Source organism: Dipodomys spectabilis, unplaced genomic scaffold (assembly GCF_019054845.1).
Source record: "Dipodomys spectabilis isolate Male_0828 unplaced genomic scaffold, ASM1905484v1 ptg000042l, whole genome shotgun sequence".
NCBI lineage: Eukaryota > Metazoa > Chordata > Mammalia > Rodentia > Heteromyidae > Dipodomys > Dipodomys spectabilis.
In genome coordinates, this window is record NW_024870719.1 from 6158725 (window position 1) to 6177243 (window position 18519).

The window sequence follows — 18519 nt, forward strand, 5'->3', positions numbered from 1 at the left end:
AGCCATCAGAGCCTGGTGTGGTACGATGAAGGGAACCCAGGACCTTACACAAGAGAGGTCAAACACTTTACCTCTGAGCTATATCCACAGCTAAGAGTTTAAAAAATACTAAGGTGGATTAGTTTTCCCAGATTTAAAACAAAATCCTAACTTAGAGTTATCCTTTCAGCCTGAATTCTTATTGTTTCCATGTACAACCACACGCTTTCTCTGTTGAAGCTGGTATTTGCAGATAGCAAATACTTGGTTTGTACTTGCTGTCTGGAAAGAGATGAACTGCCTTTTCAGAGAGTCTTATCCAGTGCCTTTAAATGAGTCAGTTTCACAGGGCCACCTTTATATAAGACATGAGTCCAACTAAAAATCCCTGTTAATTATTAACCCTTGGTGTATTACCTGGATACCTGACACTGCAGCTTGAGAATAGTATTTTCTTCCTCACAGATAGAAAAATGTAGCTATCAAGGGAGTTAAAAAAAGAAAAAGAAAAAGAAACCACTAGACCTTCTCCTCTGGTATTTGGTGAAGAGCATCTGGTGTTTGGGCTGGCATATCCACAATCTAAACCACTGGTGTAGACGTCATTTGGGATTCCTGCTTTCTTATTTTAGCATGGCGGAGCTCACTGTGCACAGACTCCTTCTTCTGTTTTTTTCTCTGGCAAAGTGTCTGGAGGGCACAAAACTTCTATCACATCTTAAAAAATGTGGTGACCTGGAATGTGAAAGTAAGTCCACTTTTCTTCTCCTTTTAAATCAAGGCTCTGAAATCTCATTAAAATGATATTGCAGATAGGTGTGTTGAAAATAACACTGAGAAATGTCTGAATCCTTTTTAAAGTAGAACTTGATCCAAAAATAAAATTCCAGAGGCAAAGTGTTTTGTGATATTGTTTGGTATAAGTATAAAATGAGCAAAGATAAGGTTGATATAGAAATATATCAGAGATTATGTTATTAATTTATACCTTTAAACCACAAGAATCAGTCTTCCTTTCAGTAGTTTTTAAAGAGAAATGAAACTGATTTGGTTAAAACAATGTGTAAAAATTCATTAAAATAAAAAGGGAATTAAAAAAACAACAAAAAAGTTTTTTTCCTAGAACTTTCTGATTCTCATGAGTTTAAAAAGTTTTTATTTCAAAATATCATGATTTATTGAGTAATTTTGGTGTTTTTAATTACGCAAAATGATAAAAAAAATAAGTGTAGAATATGATTTTATACCATGAAATATTAAACTTGATTTACCATGAAGAAAAATGAATTTCCATTTTATCGTTTGAGAATTTAGCTACTTAACATTAGAATTATTGTATAAAATAGTTGCGTCTCAATATATTAAAGTTGTTGTAAATATGTTCAGTCTAGTATGTGAATTATTTCTGATTTTGCAACACTCAAAAATGCAAAATATGGTTGATGCATAATTTACAAGTAACATGCTTATGAGTAAACATTTTTCTTATTTTTTGTGTATATACTTTAATACATAGAAATGTTATTTTATAGTAGTCACTCTTGGATCTTATATTTTAGTATTCTTAGTGCCTGATAGAACATGAAAAGAGAACATGCAAATGTATTATAATGTTGGTTAACTCTAATTGTGTAACAATCAAACATTTTAATTTTATACAGGTAGTATCATTTGAATAAGCTTTACGATTGGTATGTGACTTTTGAGTTGGGTAGATTTTAGCAGGTTAGATGTGATTCATTCATAGTTACTGAAGACCTACTAGGCGCTTGGTCTAGGGCAATGTGTGGATTCTGTGCATTTTAAAGATTTGGGGGCAGGAAATATAAAATAGGAAGTGAAACATAAGATAAAATGTAAGCTAAGGCCCTCCAGGAATACCCAATGTACTTAGTGGTGGTAACCCAGATCACAATGAAGCAGAAAACAGTGGTGCACAGTACATTAAGGGTGACAGGTCAAGTGGACATTGGGAGAAGGTTAGGATGACTAAAGCCACAAGGAGGAAGCAGGATATGAGCTTGGCATGAAGAGAGACAGAGGGCTTTCTAGGCTGAGAAAAGCAGGGATAGAAGCTAGTACAACTCGGGCTCTACTCTCTAACTTAAGCTATGTAGCTGGAGATGGATTCGTTTCCTTAGAAATCAGTTTGCTGACTAATCCAATGAAAAGTGATTATCATAATGTCTGGAAAGATACATAACGGTACAAGAAAGTAAAACTTTCCCTTGGCCAAAGACTGAAGAATGAGGGCGACATATTCCAGTGATAAGAGATTTACAAGCTCAAGTGTAGTGCCCCTTGAGTCTGGGTAAAGGAATAGAAGGAGGTTCTTTTAAATAGTTTATGGATATTCTTGAAGGCCAAGCTCTGGGCTTCATTCTGTGCCCAGTATGAAGTGGATGTGGCTTTTTGAGAAGTTCAAGAATGTCAAGAAATTGGCATTTCAAAATATGTAGAGTACATTAGAGGAAGGGAAATGGGAGAAGAGCCAGGCAGTGTAAAGAGGCAGAGGCAGATGCAGGAAGGAGGCAGATGCAGGAAGATCTCTAATTTGAGGCTACTCTCTCAAAATAAAGAGACCCTATCGCAAAGTAAAGAATTAAGTAAATACAACAAAATAAAAGGAGGAGCAATCACATCTTAAGTTGAAATATGTATGTTTTTCTTTACACGTTTCCATAGCTTTAATCAGCAGAGTCTTAGCCGTGAAAAATTACACAGGACCTGACTGCCGATACCTGAACTTCACTGAGGGAGAAGAAATATCGGTTTATATTAAACTTTCAGGAGAGAGAGAAGATTTATGGGCAGGAAGTGTAAGTATCTAGTTATAAGAATTGTATGTAGAGCTCTCTGTTCTATTCTAGCTCTCTCTCTGTTCCTCTCTGCTCTCTCTGCTCTTTTCTAGCTCTTTCCTCTCTTCCCAGCTCTCTCTCATTCCCAGGCCTTTCCCAGCCACATGGAGTGCCAACCTTGCCTGGTCCCAGCAGGTCTACTGAATAAACCTACCCCTTATCTGAAAAAAAAAAAAAAAAAAAAAAGAATTGTAGGTAGAAAAAGAATGACCAGAGCAGAACCACCTCCTTCACCTGTAAGAAACCGTCTCCCCCTTGGGACAGGGTGTCTGATGAATCCCATCAGCCAAGATGCCCTTTTGCTAGAGATCCAACCACCCCATAGCACGCTCACTACCCTTCCCCTTCCACCCCCACCCCCCACTTTGCCACTGGGGAGAAATAAAAGAGTTTTCCTGAAAAAAAAAAAGAAGAAAGAAAAAAAGAACAATCAACTTGCACAAGGATAGCTACTTTTCATCTCTAAAAGAACTCTAAGAACTTCAAGAGCGAAGAGCCCTTACACACACAAAAATGGTATGTGAAATTCCTGTGAAAAAAGCTTTGAGAAAACAGCCTGATGGCAATAAATAAAGGAAACACCTTAGATTTTTTTTTTTAACATATTATAGTACTTTTTTTTTTTTTGGTGCCAGTATTGGGGCTTGAATTCAGGTCCTGGAGCTCTCTCAGAGCTCATGGCTCATGGCTCATGGCTCATGGTTCTCTGCCCTTTGAGCCATACTTCTAGTCTGACTTTTTGCTGGTTAATTGGAGATGGAATCTCACAGACTTTTCTGCTCAGGCTGGCGTCAAACCTCAATCCTCCAGGTCTCAAACTCATGAGTAGCTAGGATTACAAGTGTGAGCAACTGGTACCTGGCTTGCATTTATGATGTGTGTATGTGTGTGTGTGTGTGTGTGTGTGTGTGTGTGTGTGTATAGACACTTTACATTCTGAAGTTCAAATACAGCTTAAAATAGTGACACTTTACCATTTGCTTATTGTGCCCTTAAATTAATGTTGCTCTTATCAATAACAAAAGGTTATGTTTCTACTCACTTTCTTTCTTTTTTTCTTCCTTTTTATTGGTCCTGGGGCTTGAACTCAGGGCCTGTCTCTTTGTCCTCAAGGCTCTACCATTGAGCTACAGTGTCACTTCTAGCTTTTTCTGAGTAGTTTTATTGGAAATAAGAGTTGCAGGGACTTTCCTACCCAGTCTGGCTTTGAACTGCGGTCCTCAGAGCTCAGCCTCCTGGGTAGCTAGGATTACAGATGTGAACCATCAGTATCCAGCCTCACTTTCTTTTAGATGGCAATTGATAACTAATTAATTTATGTGACTTGACATAGATGAAAGATATTGTCACAGGGCTAAATTGAGCTTAGTAGTCATTGTTTTGATCACTCTTCTCTGATAATTTCATTTCTTTGTTTTGATAGAAAGGAAAAGACTTTGGATTTTTTCCCAGAGATGCAGTCCAAGTGGAAGAGGTGTTCATACCTGAAGAAGTTGAAATATCAGCTAAAGTGAGTCAACTCATTGTCATCTGTGAATTAAACATTTTTGACTAAGTGTTCATTGATTGTGGACTATGTATAATCAATGTGTAAAATAGTTGGTCTGAGGACTTTTGTTTTTTTTTTTATTTTTAATTTTTTCCCTTTTTTTTCAGATGATCATCAACTTTTTTTTTTTTTTTTTTTTTTGGGTCTGGTCGTGGGGCCTGAACTCTGGGCCTGGGTGCTGTCCCTCAGCTCTTCAGCTCAAGGCTAGCGCTCTACCACTTGAGCCACAGCGCCACTTCCGGTTTTTTTCTTATGTGGTGCTGAGGAATCGAACCCAGGGCTTCAGGCATGCAAGGCAAGCGCTCTACCACTGAGCCACCTTCCCAGCCTCCTGATCATTAACATTTTTTAACCAATAAAATACTTTTTTTTTTGTCGGTCGTGGGGCTTGAACTCTGGGCCTGGGTGCTGTCCCTCAGCTCTTCAGCTCAAGGCGAGCGCTCTACCACTTGAGCTACAGAGCCACTTCCGGTTTTCTGGTGGTTTATTGGAGATAGGAGTCTCACGGTCTCTCCTGCCCGGGCTGGCTTTGAACCACGATCCTCAGATCTCAGCCTCCTGAGTAACTAGGATTACAGTTGTGAGCCACCAGCGCCCGGCTACCAATAAAATACTTTTAAGTACATTGTTTTTAGACACAATACTTTTTCAAACTTAAGATTCCAGTAGTATGTGAAACTTTTTTTGTGTGTGTGGGTAGAAGTGTTACTTTATTTTTTTAACATATTTTTTATTGTAAAGACACTGTACAGTGGAGTTACAGTTACATGAGCAAGGTAATAAGTCCATTTCCTAGGGAGCATTGTCACCCCCTCCTTTGTTTTTCCCTTATCCTCCCTTTCCTCTCCACCTTCCCAGCTCCTCCTTCCCCCACTTAAAGTTGTAAAGTTCATTTTCAACATAGTGTCTTGTACATCTCACTGTTACAATGTGTCATTCTGTATCCTTATTTCAGCATTTTGTTATTTCCCTTCCATTCCCCAAATTAGAAAAATGTATATACAAGATGCAGGACACCGGAATCAAACACAGTGAAAACAGGGGTTATACCATGGGGGAAGAACATACAAAAGAAATTTAAAAAATCACATAGTACATTATAAGTACATTAAAAACAACAGCAAGAAAGATGAAACTTCTTGTGTACCCATCTTGGGGTTCATTTAGCGTCATCTTTTTTTTTTTTTTTTTTTTTTTGTCAGTTGTGGGGCTTGAACTCTGGGCCTGAATGCTTTCCCTCAGCTGTTCAGCTCAAGGCGAGTCCACTACCACTTGAGCCACAGCGCCAGTTCTGGTTTTCTGAGTGGTTTACTGGAGATAAGAGTGTCATGGGTTTTCCTGCCTGGGCTGGATTTGAACTGTGCTCCTCAGATCTCAGCCTCCTGAGTAGCTAAGATTACATGTGTGAGCCACCAGCGACTGGCTCTTAGCATCATCTTATATGGTCATATGTACTTAGCTTTTGACCTTTTCCTCTTGCCCTAGACATACACTAGTTATTTCAGATAAGGGAAACCATGGGACCTATGTTTCTTTGGGCCTGCCTTACTTCAATTAATATAATTTTTTCCAAAAAATATAATTTTTTCCAAGTCTTTCCATTTCCTATCAAATGGGGCGGTGTCATTCTTTCTGATGGAGGCATAGAATTCCATTGTATATACATACCACATTTTCTTGATCCATTCATCTACTGAGGGGCATCTGGGTTGGTTCCATATCTTAACTATGGAAAATAATGCTGCAATAAACATAGTTATGCTGGTAGCTTTGGTATAGCCTTGTTTGTGATCCCAAAAGTGGGATTGCTGGGTCATTGTTGAGAAGTTTTGCATCGATGTTCATCAAAGAAAAAAGTCTATAGTTCTCTGTTTGATATGTCCCTGCCTAGTTTTGGGATGAGGGTTATGATGGCTCATAGAAAGAGTTCGGTAGTGAACTTGCTCTTTCAGTTTCATTGAAGAGTTGGAGGAGTATTGGTGTGAGTTCTGTTTTGAAGGCCTTGTAGAATTCCTCTGTAAATCCATGCGGTCCTGGGCTTTTCTTGGGTGGGAGGTCTCATTGCTATTTCTATTTTGATGCTTGATATGGGTCTGTTAAGTTGATTTAAATTATCTTGGTTTAGTTTGGGCATGTCAATAATTGCTAGAAAATCGTCCATTTCTTCCAGATTCTCAAATTTACTAGCATAAAGGTTTGAGAAGTATTCCCTTATAATGTTCTGAGTCTTGGTTGTTTCTGTGGTGATGTTTCCATTCTCATCTCTGAGTTTGTTTATTTGGGTGTGTTCATTTTTAAAATTAAAATAAATGAAAATTTAAAAATTCAAAGTTGCTATTATAAAGGTAATGTAGAGAGGAGTTACAGTTAGACAAGTCAAGTGAGTACATTTCTTTTTGGTCTTACTCTTGGAATAATTTATGTGACTAAAATTAGGTAAGATAGAATTGATTACAGTTAAAGATTTTACTTTTTGAACAATTAACAAATAAGACAATTGCATCTATATTAGGATAGAATGAATTTCAAACCTGACTCAACCACTTACTATAGAAATGGCACTATGTGGCTTAGTTTTGCCATGTGTAAATGGAAATTCCTGTAATATAGTGTTACTTCAAATTTATTAAGGAAAAAATGAGTACACGAAAGGTTCATAGAGTTGCACTTAGTAAGCACCACGTGAATGTCAGATATAATTACTAACACTGTTGTCCTACTATGATTGAAGTTTATTCCTACCATACTCCCTAGATCTCATGTTTATATAATGTTTATGGGGTTGTGCTTTTGCTTGGCATGGCTTTTTCTGCTCAAGACCAGTGGTAAACCACTTGAGCTATATCTCCATTTCTGGCTTTTTGCTGTGTAATAGAAAATAAAAATCTCAGGACTGGTCTGCTTCAATTGACTTTGAACCATGACCCTCAGATTTCAGCATCCTGAGAAACTAGGACCAGTGTCTGGCTGGAGTTTTTATAATCTTAATAATATTAACTTGATAATAAGAAAAGAAATTTTTTAAAAATCTGACTTTTTATGAGTTGGAGGAATATCTCCTTTAGCAAGTCCTGAGTTAAATCTCTAGTCTCATTGAAAAGAAAGGAAACTTTTTTTTTTTTTTTTGTCGGTTGTGGGGCTTGAACTTGGCCTGAGCACTGTCCCTCATTTCATCAGCTCAAGGTGAGCGCTCTACCACATGAACTACAGCAACTATTCCGGTTTTCTGAGTGTTTATTGAGATAAGAGTTTCATGGACTTTCCTGCCCGAGCTGGCTTTGAATTTCGATCCTCAGCTCTCAGCCTCCTGAGTAGCTAGGATTACAGGCGTGAGCCACTGGCGCCCAGCTAAGAAAGGAAACTTTTTTTTTAAATTTTAATTAAAAAAATTTTTTTTTGCCAGTCCTGGGCTTGAACTCTGAGCCTGGGCACTGTCCCTCAGCTCTTCAGGGATAGCGCACTACCATTTGAACACAGCATCACTTTCCCCTTTTTTCTGCTTATGTGGTGCTGAGGAATTGAATCCAGGGCCTCATGCATGCAAGGCAAGCACTCTACCGCTGAGCTAACTTCCCAGCCCACGAAAGGAAACTTTTTAATGTATAAGCTTGATTAGCTCAGAGAGCCAAATGATACTCTTGCATATGTTTTCTCTCATATGCAGAAGGTAGATCTAAAATACCCTGGGACATGATAAATTATACAGGATTGTAGGCATTCACAGTGAGATCAAATGGGAGAGGAATACAAGGTGCAATGCCTACGTGCATCTGATCATACAAAATAATATCTATCAGAATGAACTCCAGGAAATGGAAGCAAGTTTTTTTTCCTTTGTTTTTTGTTTCCTTTTCTTTTGGTCTTGTTTGCTTATCTGTCTTTGAGGAGGGCACAGGGAGGCACAGAAATGGAGGAACAAAGGCTGCACAAATGCAGCAGTGATACTAGACACTGTTGACAATGAACTATACAAATTGTGGGTGGGGATGAGAGGGACAAACTGGGAGAGAGCGAGGGAAGGGGTGACAGAAATATACTCTTTTTTTTTTTTTTTTTTTTTTTTGGGTCCGGTCGTGGGGCCTGAACTCTGGGCCTGGGCGCTGTCCCTCAGCTCTTCAGCTCAAGGCTAGCACTCTACCACTTGAGCCACAGCGCCACTTCCGGCTTTTTTCTTTTTGCTTATGTGGTGCTGAGGAATCGAACCCAGGGCCTCGAGCATGCAAGGCAAGTGCTCTACCACTGAGCCACCTTCCCAGCCCCAGAAATATACTCTTTACCTGACTTACATAACTCTATTCTGTATAATAACATAGAAATTAATTTAAAAATCTTGATTAGCCAATTGAATTCAGATTCCATGTTAAGCCAATTGACTACAAATAACATCAATGTGAAGTGTGTGTGTTTATTTAGTTAAGCTCAATTATCTGGCTCTTTGGGATCACAAACTTTGGGATCAACTACTAACTGTTTCCTGTATAATAATGGGTTCTGTCAGTTCTGTCACTATAATGTACCTGTAGTAAATTGTTTTCTCGCATTGTAGCCTGAATGCCATTGATAATAATACTACAGTAGCCCTCTGTTCCCCTTGTTTAAAATTTGCCATCTTGCAAGCCATTCTCAGAATAGCAGTGGATCTTGGAAAAACAAACAAGCAAAAAAAAAAAAAAATCAGGCCATCCAGTCCCTTCTTGGCTTTTCCCTGGACCCGGTGCAATGCCCTACATCTTTCTCCTGGCCTCACAGGTCTAGATCATCTTCACCTGCTCGCTTCTCCTTTGATTCCCTGCTCGTGCCTCCGACCAATCTCCCCTTCTTCATCATGTCACCAGACAAACTAGCCTTTGCACTTTCTTTTGCTTCTGGTTAGAATGCTTTCTCTGAAGTCTTCACTTGACTAGGCTTTTTGTTTTTTATTTTCTTCTGGTTGTGGAGCTTGAACTGAGGGCCTGGGCACTGTCCCTGAGCTCTTTTGCTCAAGGCTAGTGCTCTACCACTTTGACCCACAGCACCACTTTCAGTTTTTGAGTAGTTCATTGGAGATAAGAGTCTTCTGGGTACTTTTCTGCCTGGGCTGCCTTTAAACTACGATCCTCAGGTCTCATTCTCCTTTTTTTTTTTTGCTTTTGTTTGGAGAAAGACTCACTCTATGTAGTCCACACTGGCCTCTAAGTCATTATTCTTGTGTCTGCCACATGCGGGATTATAGGTGTACACTACTACTCCTGGCTTAGCTAGTTCTTCCTTATTCTTTAGGCCACAGCTTTGACATTATTCTGTCCCAGGAAACTTTAGGTATAATAAATATATTTATTTGCCTAGATTGTGGTGGTTAGTATTGCTGTAAGGTGAATCATCCCAGAAGCCACATTTTGAAATATAGAATATTGGAGTCTTTATTATATAGTTAACAGGCTGCAGGCCCCTCGTTATTACAAAGGCCTGCAGCACGCAAATACATATAACACAGCTAGGAAACATGCTAAAGAGGAAAGAAATAACAAAAACAATACCAACAATCCAATTCAGCTCCAATGGAGAGCTGAATGGGGACTCCATGATGACTGGAGACAAGCCAGGAGGCAGGACACAGGACACAATCACAGAGACACAAATGGCATGGCTTAATGGTGGCTAGGCTGGTCTGAGCCTAAATAGTCAGCTGCAGGGGGCAGATCCACAGGAATTTCCCAGACCCAGGCACTGCACTGACAGATTCAATAACCTATCAGCCATGTGCCCGCCCCTGCCTCCAAGGATCTGGACACGCCCATCACCTAGGAGGCAGGTGATGGGCAGGGAGTTTTCCCTCAGCATGAAGACAAGATGCCATACCCTACAATCTACCATGTGGCCAATATGGCACAGGCCAGACCTGACCTCCTTACTTCAGTATTAAACTCAATAAGTTAGATATAGTATTTACAAGTAGTTTTTTTTTCCTATGCTAATTATTCCTCCATAGAGTTGCAGAAAATACATATGCAGGGTTTGCAAACTAAATATAATGACATATAGAATGGGTTCTATATATATGCTCAAATGCTCAGAGGGCAGAGCACGTGCCTAGCAATCATAAAGACCTGAGTTCAAGGCTCAATACTGCTAAAAAATAAAGTAAAAAATAGCAAAAAAAAAAAAAAAAGCCATTGAAAGTCCTTCCATGATGATTCTAAAAGGAATTACTGAGGATCATGAACCTGCTCACATAACAACAGGATAAAGTCATTCCCTCTGCCCTGATGGCCTGGTTATTTCTCATTAGGTCCCATTTCCTAACACTGTTGCAATGGAGACTGAATTTCCAATACGGCCTTTGGAGGACCACTTCAGATCACAACCCCTTCCTCAAATCACTACTCAGAATACTCTTGGGAGGTGAAAGCTTATATGAGCATACATGCCTTGCCATCAGAGTTTATGTCTACTCAGAATACTCTTGGGAGGTGAAAGCTTATATGAGCATACATGCCTTGCCATCAGAGTTTATGTACAAGATAAAAGCATTGATACTCTCTGATTCTGAGCTAGTTAATAATAAATAATCCTATGCAAAAAGGATGCTTATCATTACATTTCGACATTAACTCCTAGAAGTCTGTTGTAATACATGTATTGAAGATGAGAAGACCTGATTTTAGTTTTTGTTCTGTGGCTGAGCTGGTTGTGTCAACTTCCTTTTTTTTGTTGGTCATGGGGCTTGAACTCTGGAGTTGGGCGCTGTCCTTCAGCTTTTCAGCTCGAGGCTAGCACTCTACTACTTGAGCCACAGTGCCACTTCCAGTTTTCTGAGTGGTTCATTGGAGATAAGAGTCTCATGGACTTTTGTGCCCGGGCTGGCTTTGAATGTGATCCCAGCCTCTTGAGTAGCTAGGATCATAGGCATGAGATAGGCAGCTGGCTTGTGTCATTTTAAGAAAATTGTTGTCATCTACTTTGATTTGGGAAGAAACTATGTTTGAGTAGTACATTTACATCAATAACAATTTTATTTTTCCTTTAGGAATCTGACTTTCTTTGTCTTCTTGGGGAGAGCTATATATTTGGAAGTGAAGATAGTGAGTTAAGCAGTGGCAATGGTGAAAACATGTACTCATATGAAGAAGATGAAGACCAAAAATATAGTATATTTGCAAATGATTTCCTAAGACAATCTGGATTTTATGAAACGTCTGCAAGTACTGTACTTCCAGACCAATTTTTAGCATCAGAGGCTCCTGAAACAATGAGAAGTACTAGTGACCCAAAAGATTGGGAAGAAGTAGAAGCTGGAAGTATGGGACAGGACCAGATTCCAGAAGTTGATGATATGTTGACATCCCCAACTCTGCCTGAAGGACAAGGACGGTTTGGACTGGGAGAAGAACAAACTGAAGACAAGACTGTTGAATCTGTTACTGAATCTGTACAAGAAAACTCATTTCGAAGTAGAAAAATAGCGGTGGAAGATGAAAACGATCTGGAGGAGTCCCAAACAGAGCATGAGCCAGAACCTGAATCAGAATTTGATTCAGAGCCACCAGAACTTGTTTCAGTAACAGAGAGAGAATCTGAACAAGCTTTAGAGCTAGAGCACACTCGCAAATCTCAAGCCACGAGCTGGTTTGGTGGTGGATTTACAAGTTATTTAGGTTTTGGAGAGGAGAGCACAGAACTTGAGTTATTGTCCAAAGAAAGCCACCCACTACTACAAGATATTCCCGATGATAAATTACCCGATGAAGATGCCACAGTTCCGTGTACAGAAATAACAACAGAAAAAGAGGACACAATTATTAATGACAGCTCCATCCAAGAGTCAAGTTGGTTTGATTTTGGTTTTGGCATGCTAGGCTTTGCAGATGCTGATGAAGAAAAAATAATATCAGAGGATGGAAAAAATAGTGATAGTGGGGTAGATAAACACGAGCATCCCCCAGCCAGTGAATTTGAGCCTGATAAGGAACAGGAAATAAATGCAATAAAAATGATGGAAGCAGATCAACTAGACAAGAGAAGAGTTGTAGAGGAAACAGATGATACTGATGCCACACTATATTTGAAAAAAATATTGTACAATTTTGATAACCCTTGGAGCTTCCAGAACACTCCAGAGGAAACGGAATTGCCATCTTCTAATCAGATACTGGATGAAAATAATAAAGGTGGAAATGATGGATTGGAATACTCTTCAATTGAAAATCAGTCCACAGACGACATGGAAGATCTTATAATGCTGAAAAGCAGTCACAGCCAGTCAGGTTGGTATGAAAAGATTTAGAATTTATTTGTTGATATAATTTAAAAATTTTAAAATTGTTAATATAAAGGTTATATAGAGGTAAAGAGTACATTTCTTTTTGGACAATAGCACTCTGTCCCTTACTCTCTCCCAGTATTTTCTTCCCATCCCACCCACACATTGTATAGTTCATTTTCAACAGAAATAAATTTTAAATTAAATTAATCTCCCTTTCTCTTTCTCTCTTCACCCCCCACCCTCTCTGTATGGGGGCCTGAGGCTTGAGCTCAGGACCTGGGTGCTGTTCCTGGGCTTTTTTTTTTTCTTTCCAGGGTAGAGCCTTATCACTTGAGTAACCGCTCTACTTCTACCTTTTTGGTAGTTATTGGAGATGAGAATCTTATAGACTTTCCTATTTAGGCTTGTTTTGAACTGCAGTCCTCAGATTTCAGACTCCTGAGCCACCAGTAGCCAGATTTAAATTCCAATATTATAAAATAAAATCTAAAGGACAGAATGATTGGAGATAGTCTTTTAAGAAGATCTTAAGGGGACTGGGAATGTAGTTCAGTGGTAGAGTGCTTGGCTTGCATGCATGAGGCCCTGGGTTTGTTTCCTCAGCACCATACAAACAGAAAAAGCCGGAAGTGGTGCTATGGCTCAAGTGATAGAATGCTAGCCTTGAGCTGACGAGTACAGAGAGAGCAGCCAGGCCCAGAGTTCAAGCCCCATGACAACCACCACCACCACCACCACCACCAAAAAAGAAAGTGAACATCAGAGGACAGCTCAACTTCTAAATGTCTAGGAAATTTAGCAACTTTTGATTCAAAACACGTGGATCAGCCATGCACAGTGGTGTACACCTGGAATCCCAGCAGTTGGGAAGCTAAGGCAGGAAGATCATGAGTTCTTAGACAGGTTGGATTACAAAGCAAGACTCTTAACTAAAACGCAAACAACTCAGGCATTGGAGGCTCAGCACATAATCCTAGCCACTCAGGAGGCTGAGTGGAGCCAGCCCAAGCAAGAAAGTCAGTGAAATGCTTATCTCCAATCAACCATCAAAAAGTCAGAAGTGGAACTGTGGCTCAAGTAGTAGAGGGTCAGGTACCTTAAGCAAACAAGCTAAAGGACCAATGTTCAAGTTCCAGGCCCAGAACAAAAATAAATAAGTAGGGCTGGGAAGGTGGCTCAGTGGTAGAGTGCTTGCCTCACATGCATGAGGCCCTGGGTTTGATTCTTTAGCACCACATGAACAGAAAAAGCTAGAAGTAGCGCTGTGGCTCAATGGTAGAGTACTAGCCTTGAGCTGAAGAGCTGAGGACCAGTGCCTAGGCCCAGAGTTCAAGCCCCACCACCAAAAACAAAACAAAACAAGACAAAACAAAAAAACAAAACAACAGTAAAAACAAAATAAACAAAAACAGCCACTACCACTCATAACCCAAACAAAAAGAGAAAACCTCTAGGATTGTGTATTGTGGAAAACTTTTACTTAGTTTCTACATATTCCATACTGACGTGTCTATGATGGATAGATGAGAAACTTAGCAAATATTGACTCATAATAAAGAAACATTTGAGCCCTAGAATGACAGCATATCTTTCAGAAGCAGCCAAGAACATTGTAGACTCAGGACACTCATTTCCATTAGAACCAGTTGATTTTCTGACCTTGCCAGAACTGTGTATCACACCTTACCATTCCCCTGATGTTAACTTTCCCCCTGACCAACATTCCTCTCTCTACTAGCATATGGACATTTAGATTCCAGCCCTTCTCCAAATGAGCAAGGTGAATGATTATAATCAATAGAGACCTAGATTACTGAAGGCTAATTGAAAAGGAAATTCTCATGTTCTAAAGTTATGACGTTCTAAAGGAATGTTTGGTTTTCAGTATCAGTCATTGGAAACTAGAAAAAAAAAATCCAGTTTGATTAGTCAGTTCAGTCAAGAGGTCTATTCAAAGCCAAGGCGGACTCTGAGATCTGAGGATTGCAATTTGAAGCCAGTCAATTCAGCCCTGCCAAACAAATCTGAGAGACTCAACTCCAGTTAATCAGTAAAAAGCTGGAAGTAGAGCCCCAGCTGTAAAGAACATGTTTTGGACTTACTTTCAGTCTTTGTTTCATACAAGCCAGGCCAATTAATTAGTAACATGATGTATTCTAGAATATATGACATGTAAATGGTAACTAATCAGAATCCCTCTAAATCAGATCTCATTCCAGTTTTTTGGAGGGGGACAAAGTCAGTCATGATGTCTGAACTCAGGGCTTGCGCACTGTCCCTGAGCTTTTTTCTCACTCAAGGGTAGCACTCTACCACTTTGAGCCACAGCTCCAGCTCAGTTTTTTTTTTTTTTTTGGTGGTTAATTGGAGATAAAAGTCTCACAGATGGGCTGGGAAGGTGGCTCAGTGGTAGAGCGCTTGCCTTCCATGCATGAGGCCCTGGGTTCGATTCCTCAGCACCACATAAGCAGAAAAAGGCAGAAGTGGTGCTGTGGCTCAAGTGGTAGAGGGCTAGCCTTGAGTGAAGAGCTGAGGCACAGTGCCCAGGCCCAGAGTTCAGGCCCCATGACTGACAGAAAAAAAAAAAAAAGATAAAAAGTAGAAAACTGAATAGAATACTATACCATTTTTGTAATTGTTTCTTGGCCAAGGAATAAAGGAAAGGTTAGGTTGTAGTTTGAATAAAGGTCCCTCCACAGTGCCAGGGTCTGGACTCTGCATCATGCTATTCTTTTTTTTTTTGGGTCTGGTTGTGGGGCCTGAACTCTGGGCCTGGGCACTGTCCCTCAGCTTTTCAGCTCAAGGCTACCACTCTACTACTTGAGCCACAGCACCACTTCGGGCTTTTTTCTTTTTGCTTATGTGGTGCTGGGGAATCGAACCCAGGGCCTCATGCATGCAAGGCAAGCGCTCTACCCCTGAGCCACCTTCCCAGCCCATCATCATGCTATTCTGTATACACTATGCCGAACATGATCTATGTAACTTGTGGGCATTGATAGGAGGGGCAATTGGGGGAAAGCAAAGGAAGGAATGATATTGTTCAAAGTAAGTCAATAAAATTATATATATTAATAAAGGACTTTGCAAATATGTTTAAGGATCCTGAGATGAAGGCTACAAATGCAGGAGGCTTCTAGAAGGTAGAAAAGGCAAGGTAGACAAGAATTCTCCTTTAGGGCTCCAGTAGAAATGTGGTCCTGCAAATATCCTGGTATGTTTAGGATTTTTACCTCCCCACTTGTGAAAAAAGTAAATTTCTATGAACCATGGCAGCAAGCTGTGGTGATTTATTACACCACAACAGAAACTAATATAGGCTACAATTAAGCTGTTGTGAATTCTTCCTCATAGAGGAAGACAAAGGTTCAAGAATGACCTCCTAGTAAACCAAAGGGATGCTTGCATAAAGCAAGTCATTTGAGAAGGACATTTCCTTTATGTATTTGCAGATATAATCTCTGAAATAGGCTTACCTGTGAGAATACCTGAAAAAACACATGACCAAACCTCATCTTCTAAAAATGCTGCCCAGTCAACATCATCGGTAGACCCGGAAGGGCCTGAGCAGAGGGAGACAGACACATCTGTGGAAAATATTCTCCAAAGCAGCCAGGCGGCTTCCCTTGATAACTCTTTGTCTTTGCAAAACCTCATGCTCCAGAAAGGTAAGTAATGGATTTATTCCTTCCTTCTCTATGTAACTCAGAAGTTACATAGCAAATTTTAACCTGTTTTTTTTTTATTTGTAAATCAACAGATGATGCAACAGGCTTTTGGATTCTGAAATATGTATTTCAAGTTGACATTTACAATTTCATGAATTCTGCATTTTCACCAATTATCATGCTGATAGAAAGGGTAAGGTGGCTTTACAATTTTTTGGCAATAATTTTACCTATTTTACTAAATTGAAGAGCAACTTCAAAATATGCTTGGGCATATCTATCCTATATAAACTTCCTAGAAGTTTGTTTCTCTTCGATAAAATCTTACATGTACACAGGAGTTTCTTTGTAGGAAGGTTTTGATGCATCAATGTGAAGTCATTTTTATTAATTAGTTGATTAATTAATGTGACATGTTAGCCACATTTTAAAACATCTTAAAATCTGATGGAGGTTTTTTAAATGATTGGAAGGAAAATCTAAATGAATTTTTTTGACAGTACTATGATTTAACTCAGGACCTAGCACTCACCACATGAACCATGCATGTTCCCAGTCCTTTTTGCTTTTTTTTTTTTTTTTGTCAGTTGTGGGGCTTGAACTCAGGGCCTGAGCGCTATCCCTCAGCTCTTCAGCTCAAGGCTAGAGCCACAGCGCCACTTCTGGTTTTCTGGTGGTTTACTGGAGATAAGAATTACACAGACTGGGCTGGGAAGGTGGCTCAGTGGTAGAGCGCTTGCCTTGTATGCATGAGGCCCTGGGTTCGATTCCTCAGCACCATATAAGCAAAAATAAAAAAGCCGGAAGTGGTGCTGTGGCTCAAGTGGTAGAGCACTAGCCTTGAGCTGAAGAGCTGAGGGACAGCGCCCAGGCCCAGAGTTCAGGCCCCACGACCGGACCCAAAAAAAAAAAAAAAAAAAAAAGAATTGCACAGATGTTCCTGCCTGGATTGGCTTTGAACTGTGATCCTCAGATCTCAGCCTCCTGAATAGCTAGGATTACAAGCATTGAGCCACCAGGGCCTGGCTTTAGTTTTTTTTTTAGATAGGGTCTTGTGCTTTTTGCCGGGACCATTCTCAGAATACATTCCTTCTATCTAGCTGAGATTACAAATGTTGGCCTCTATCCCCAGCTTGTTTGTTGAGTTGGAGGTCTCAGCTAGGATTACAATGCATTGATTTCTTTTCTTTTCTTTTCTTTTCTTTTTGCCAGTTGTGGGGGCTGAACTCTGGGCCTGGGCGCTGTCCCTCAGCTCTTCAGCTCAAGGCTAGTGCCCTACCACTTGAGCCACAGCACTACTTCTGGCTTTTTTCTGCTTATGTGGTGCTGAGGAATCGAACCCAGGGCCTCATGCATGCAAGGCAAGCGCTCTACCACTGAGCCACCTTCCCAGCCCTGCATTGATTTCTTATAGCTGGAGTTCATTTGATTTAATGACTGAGGGTAAAGGAATTGAAGAAGAAAGTGAAAATAGTCACTACAGGTTTCTAGCAAGGGTGGCAATGATGAATCTTGGTGAAAACTAGACAATAACACAAATCATTTTGCTTTCAGAGCTTTCTTATTTTGGGGGGCTAGGTTCTAGAGAGGATATAATATGATAAATGAGTCCAGAGAAATCATTATTTTTTTCTGTATGATTTCTTCTCGAAGATGATTTAAGACTTTAGTCAGAAATCTCTAGATTAGGAGAAAAAAAAAACCCAGTGATAATAATTGTAAAAACAACTACAATAGAATACCATTTCATTAGAATTAATTAGAATAATTCTACTTACTGGTGTGTACTGTTAAGAGATAGACCATATCTCTTTATCCCTACCCCAAATTGTCCAGTGAAGTTAAGGGACTTGAAAAATATCTCACTAATCTTCATATGACATTTGGGTTTAAATTAAGTGCTTATCTAACAAAGTCTATAGTAATAAACTTGTGTTGCACAGTAAATATTGCCAGATAACATTTTACATGAAACACTTTGAGGGGCTGGGAAGGTGGCTCAGTGGTAGAGCGCTTGCCTTGCACGCCTGAGGCCCTGGGTTCGATTCCTCAGCACCACATAAGCAAAAAGAAAAAAGCCAGAAGTAGTGCTGTGGCTCAAGTGGTAGAGCGCTAGCCTTGAGCTGAAGAGCTGAGGGACAGCGCCCAGTCCCAGAGTTCAGGTCCCAGGACCGGACCAAAAAAAAAAAAAAAAAAAAAAAGAAAAGAAACACTTTGAATTCT

The 18519-nt window shown here is 39.8% G+C and overlaps 1 protein-coding gene across 5 annotated transcripts in view; it reads left to right on the forward strand.

Moving 5' to 3' along the window:
- Positions 1-435: 435 nt before the first annotated feature.
- The window catches only part of Mia2 (MIA SH3 domain ER export factor 2), a 94130-nt gene continuing 76046 nt past the window's right edge, over positions 436-18519 (forward strand). For 3 of the 5 annotated variants that reach the window (XM_042677796.1, XM_042677798.1, XM_042677800.1), the window contains exons 1-6: positions 449-727; positions 2665-2798; positions 4261-4347; positions 11393-12629; positions 16081-16296; positions 16389-16489. In XM_042677796.1, the coding sequence (XP_042533730.1) occupies positions 613-727; positions 2665-2798; positions 4261-4347; positions 11393-12629; positions 16081-16296; positions 16389-16489 (1890 nt within the window). In that variant the 5' untranslated portion in view covers positions 449-612. Of the gene's footprint in view, positions 728-2664; positions 2799-4260; positions 4348-11392; positions 12630-16080; positions 16297-16388; positions 16490-18519 lie in introns of all 5 variants that reach the window. The other 2 variants (XM_042677808.1, XM_042677797.1) reach the window with 2 other exon arrangements.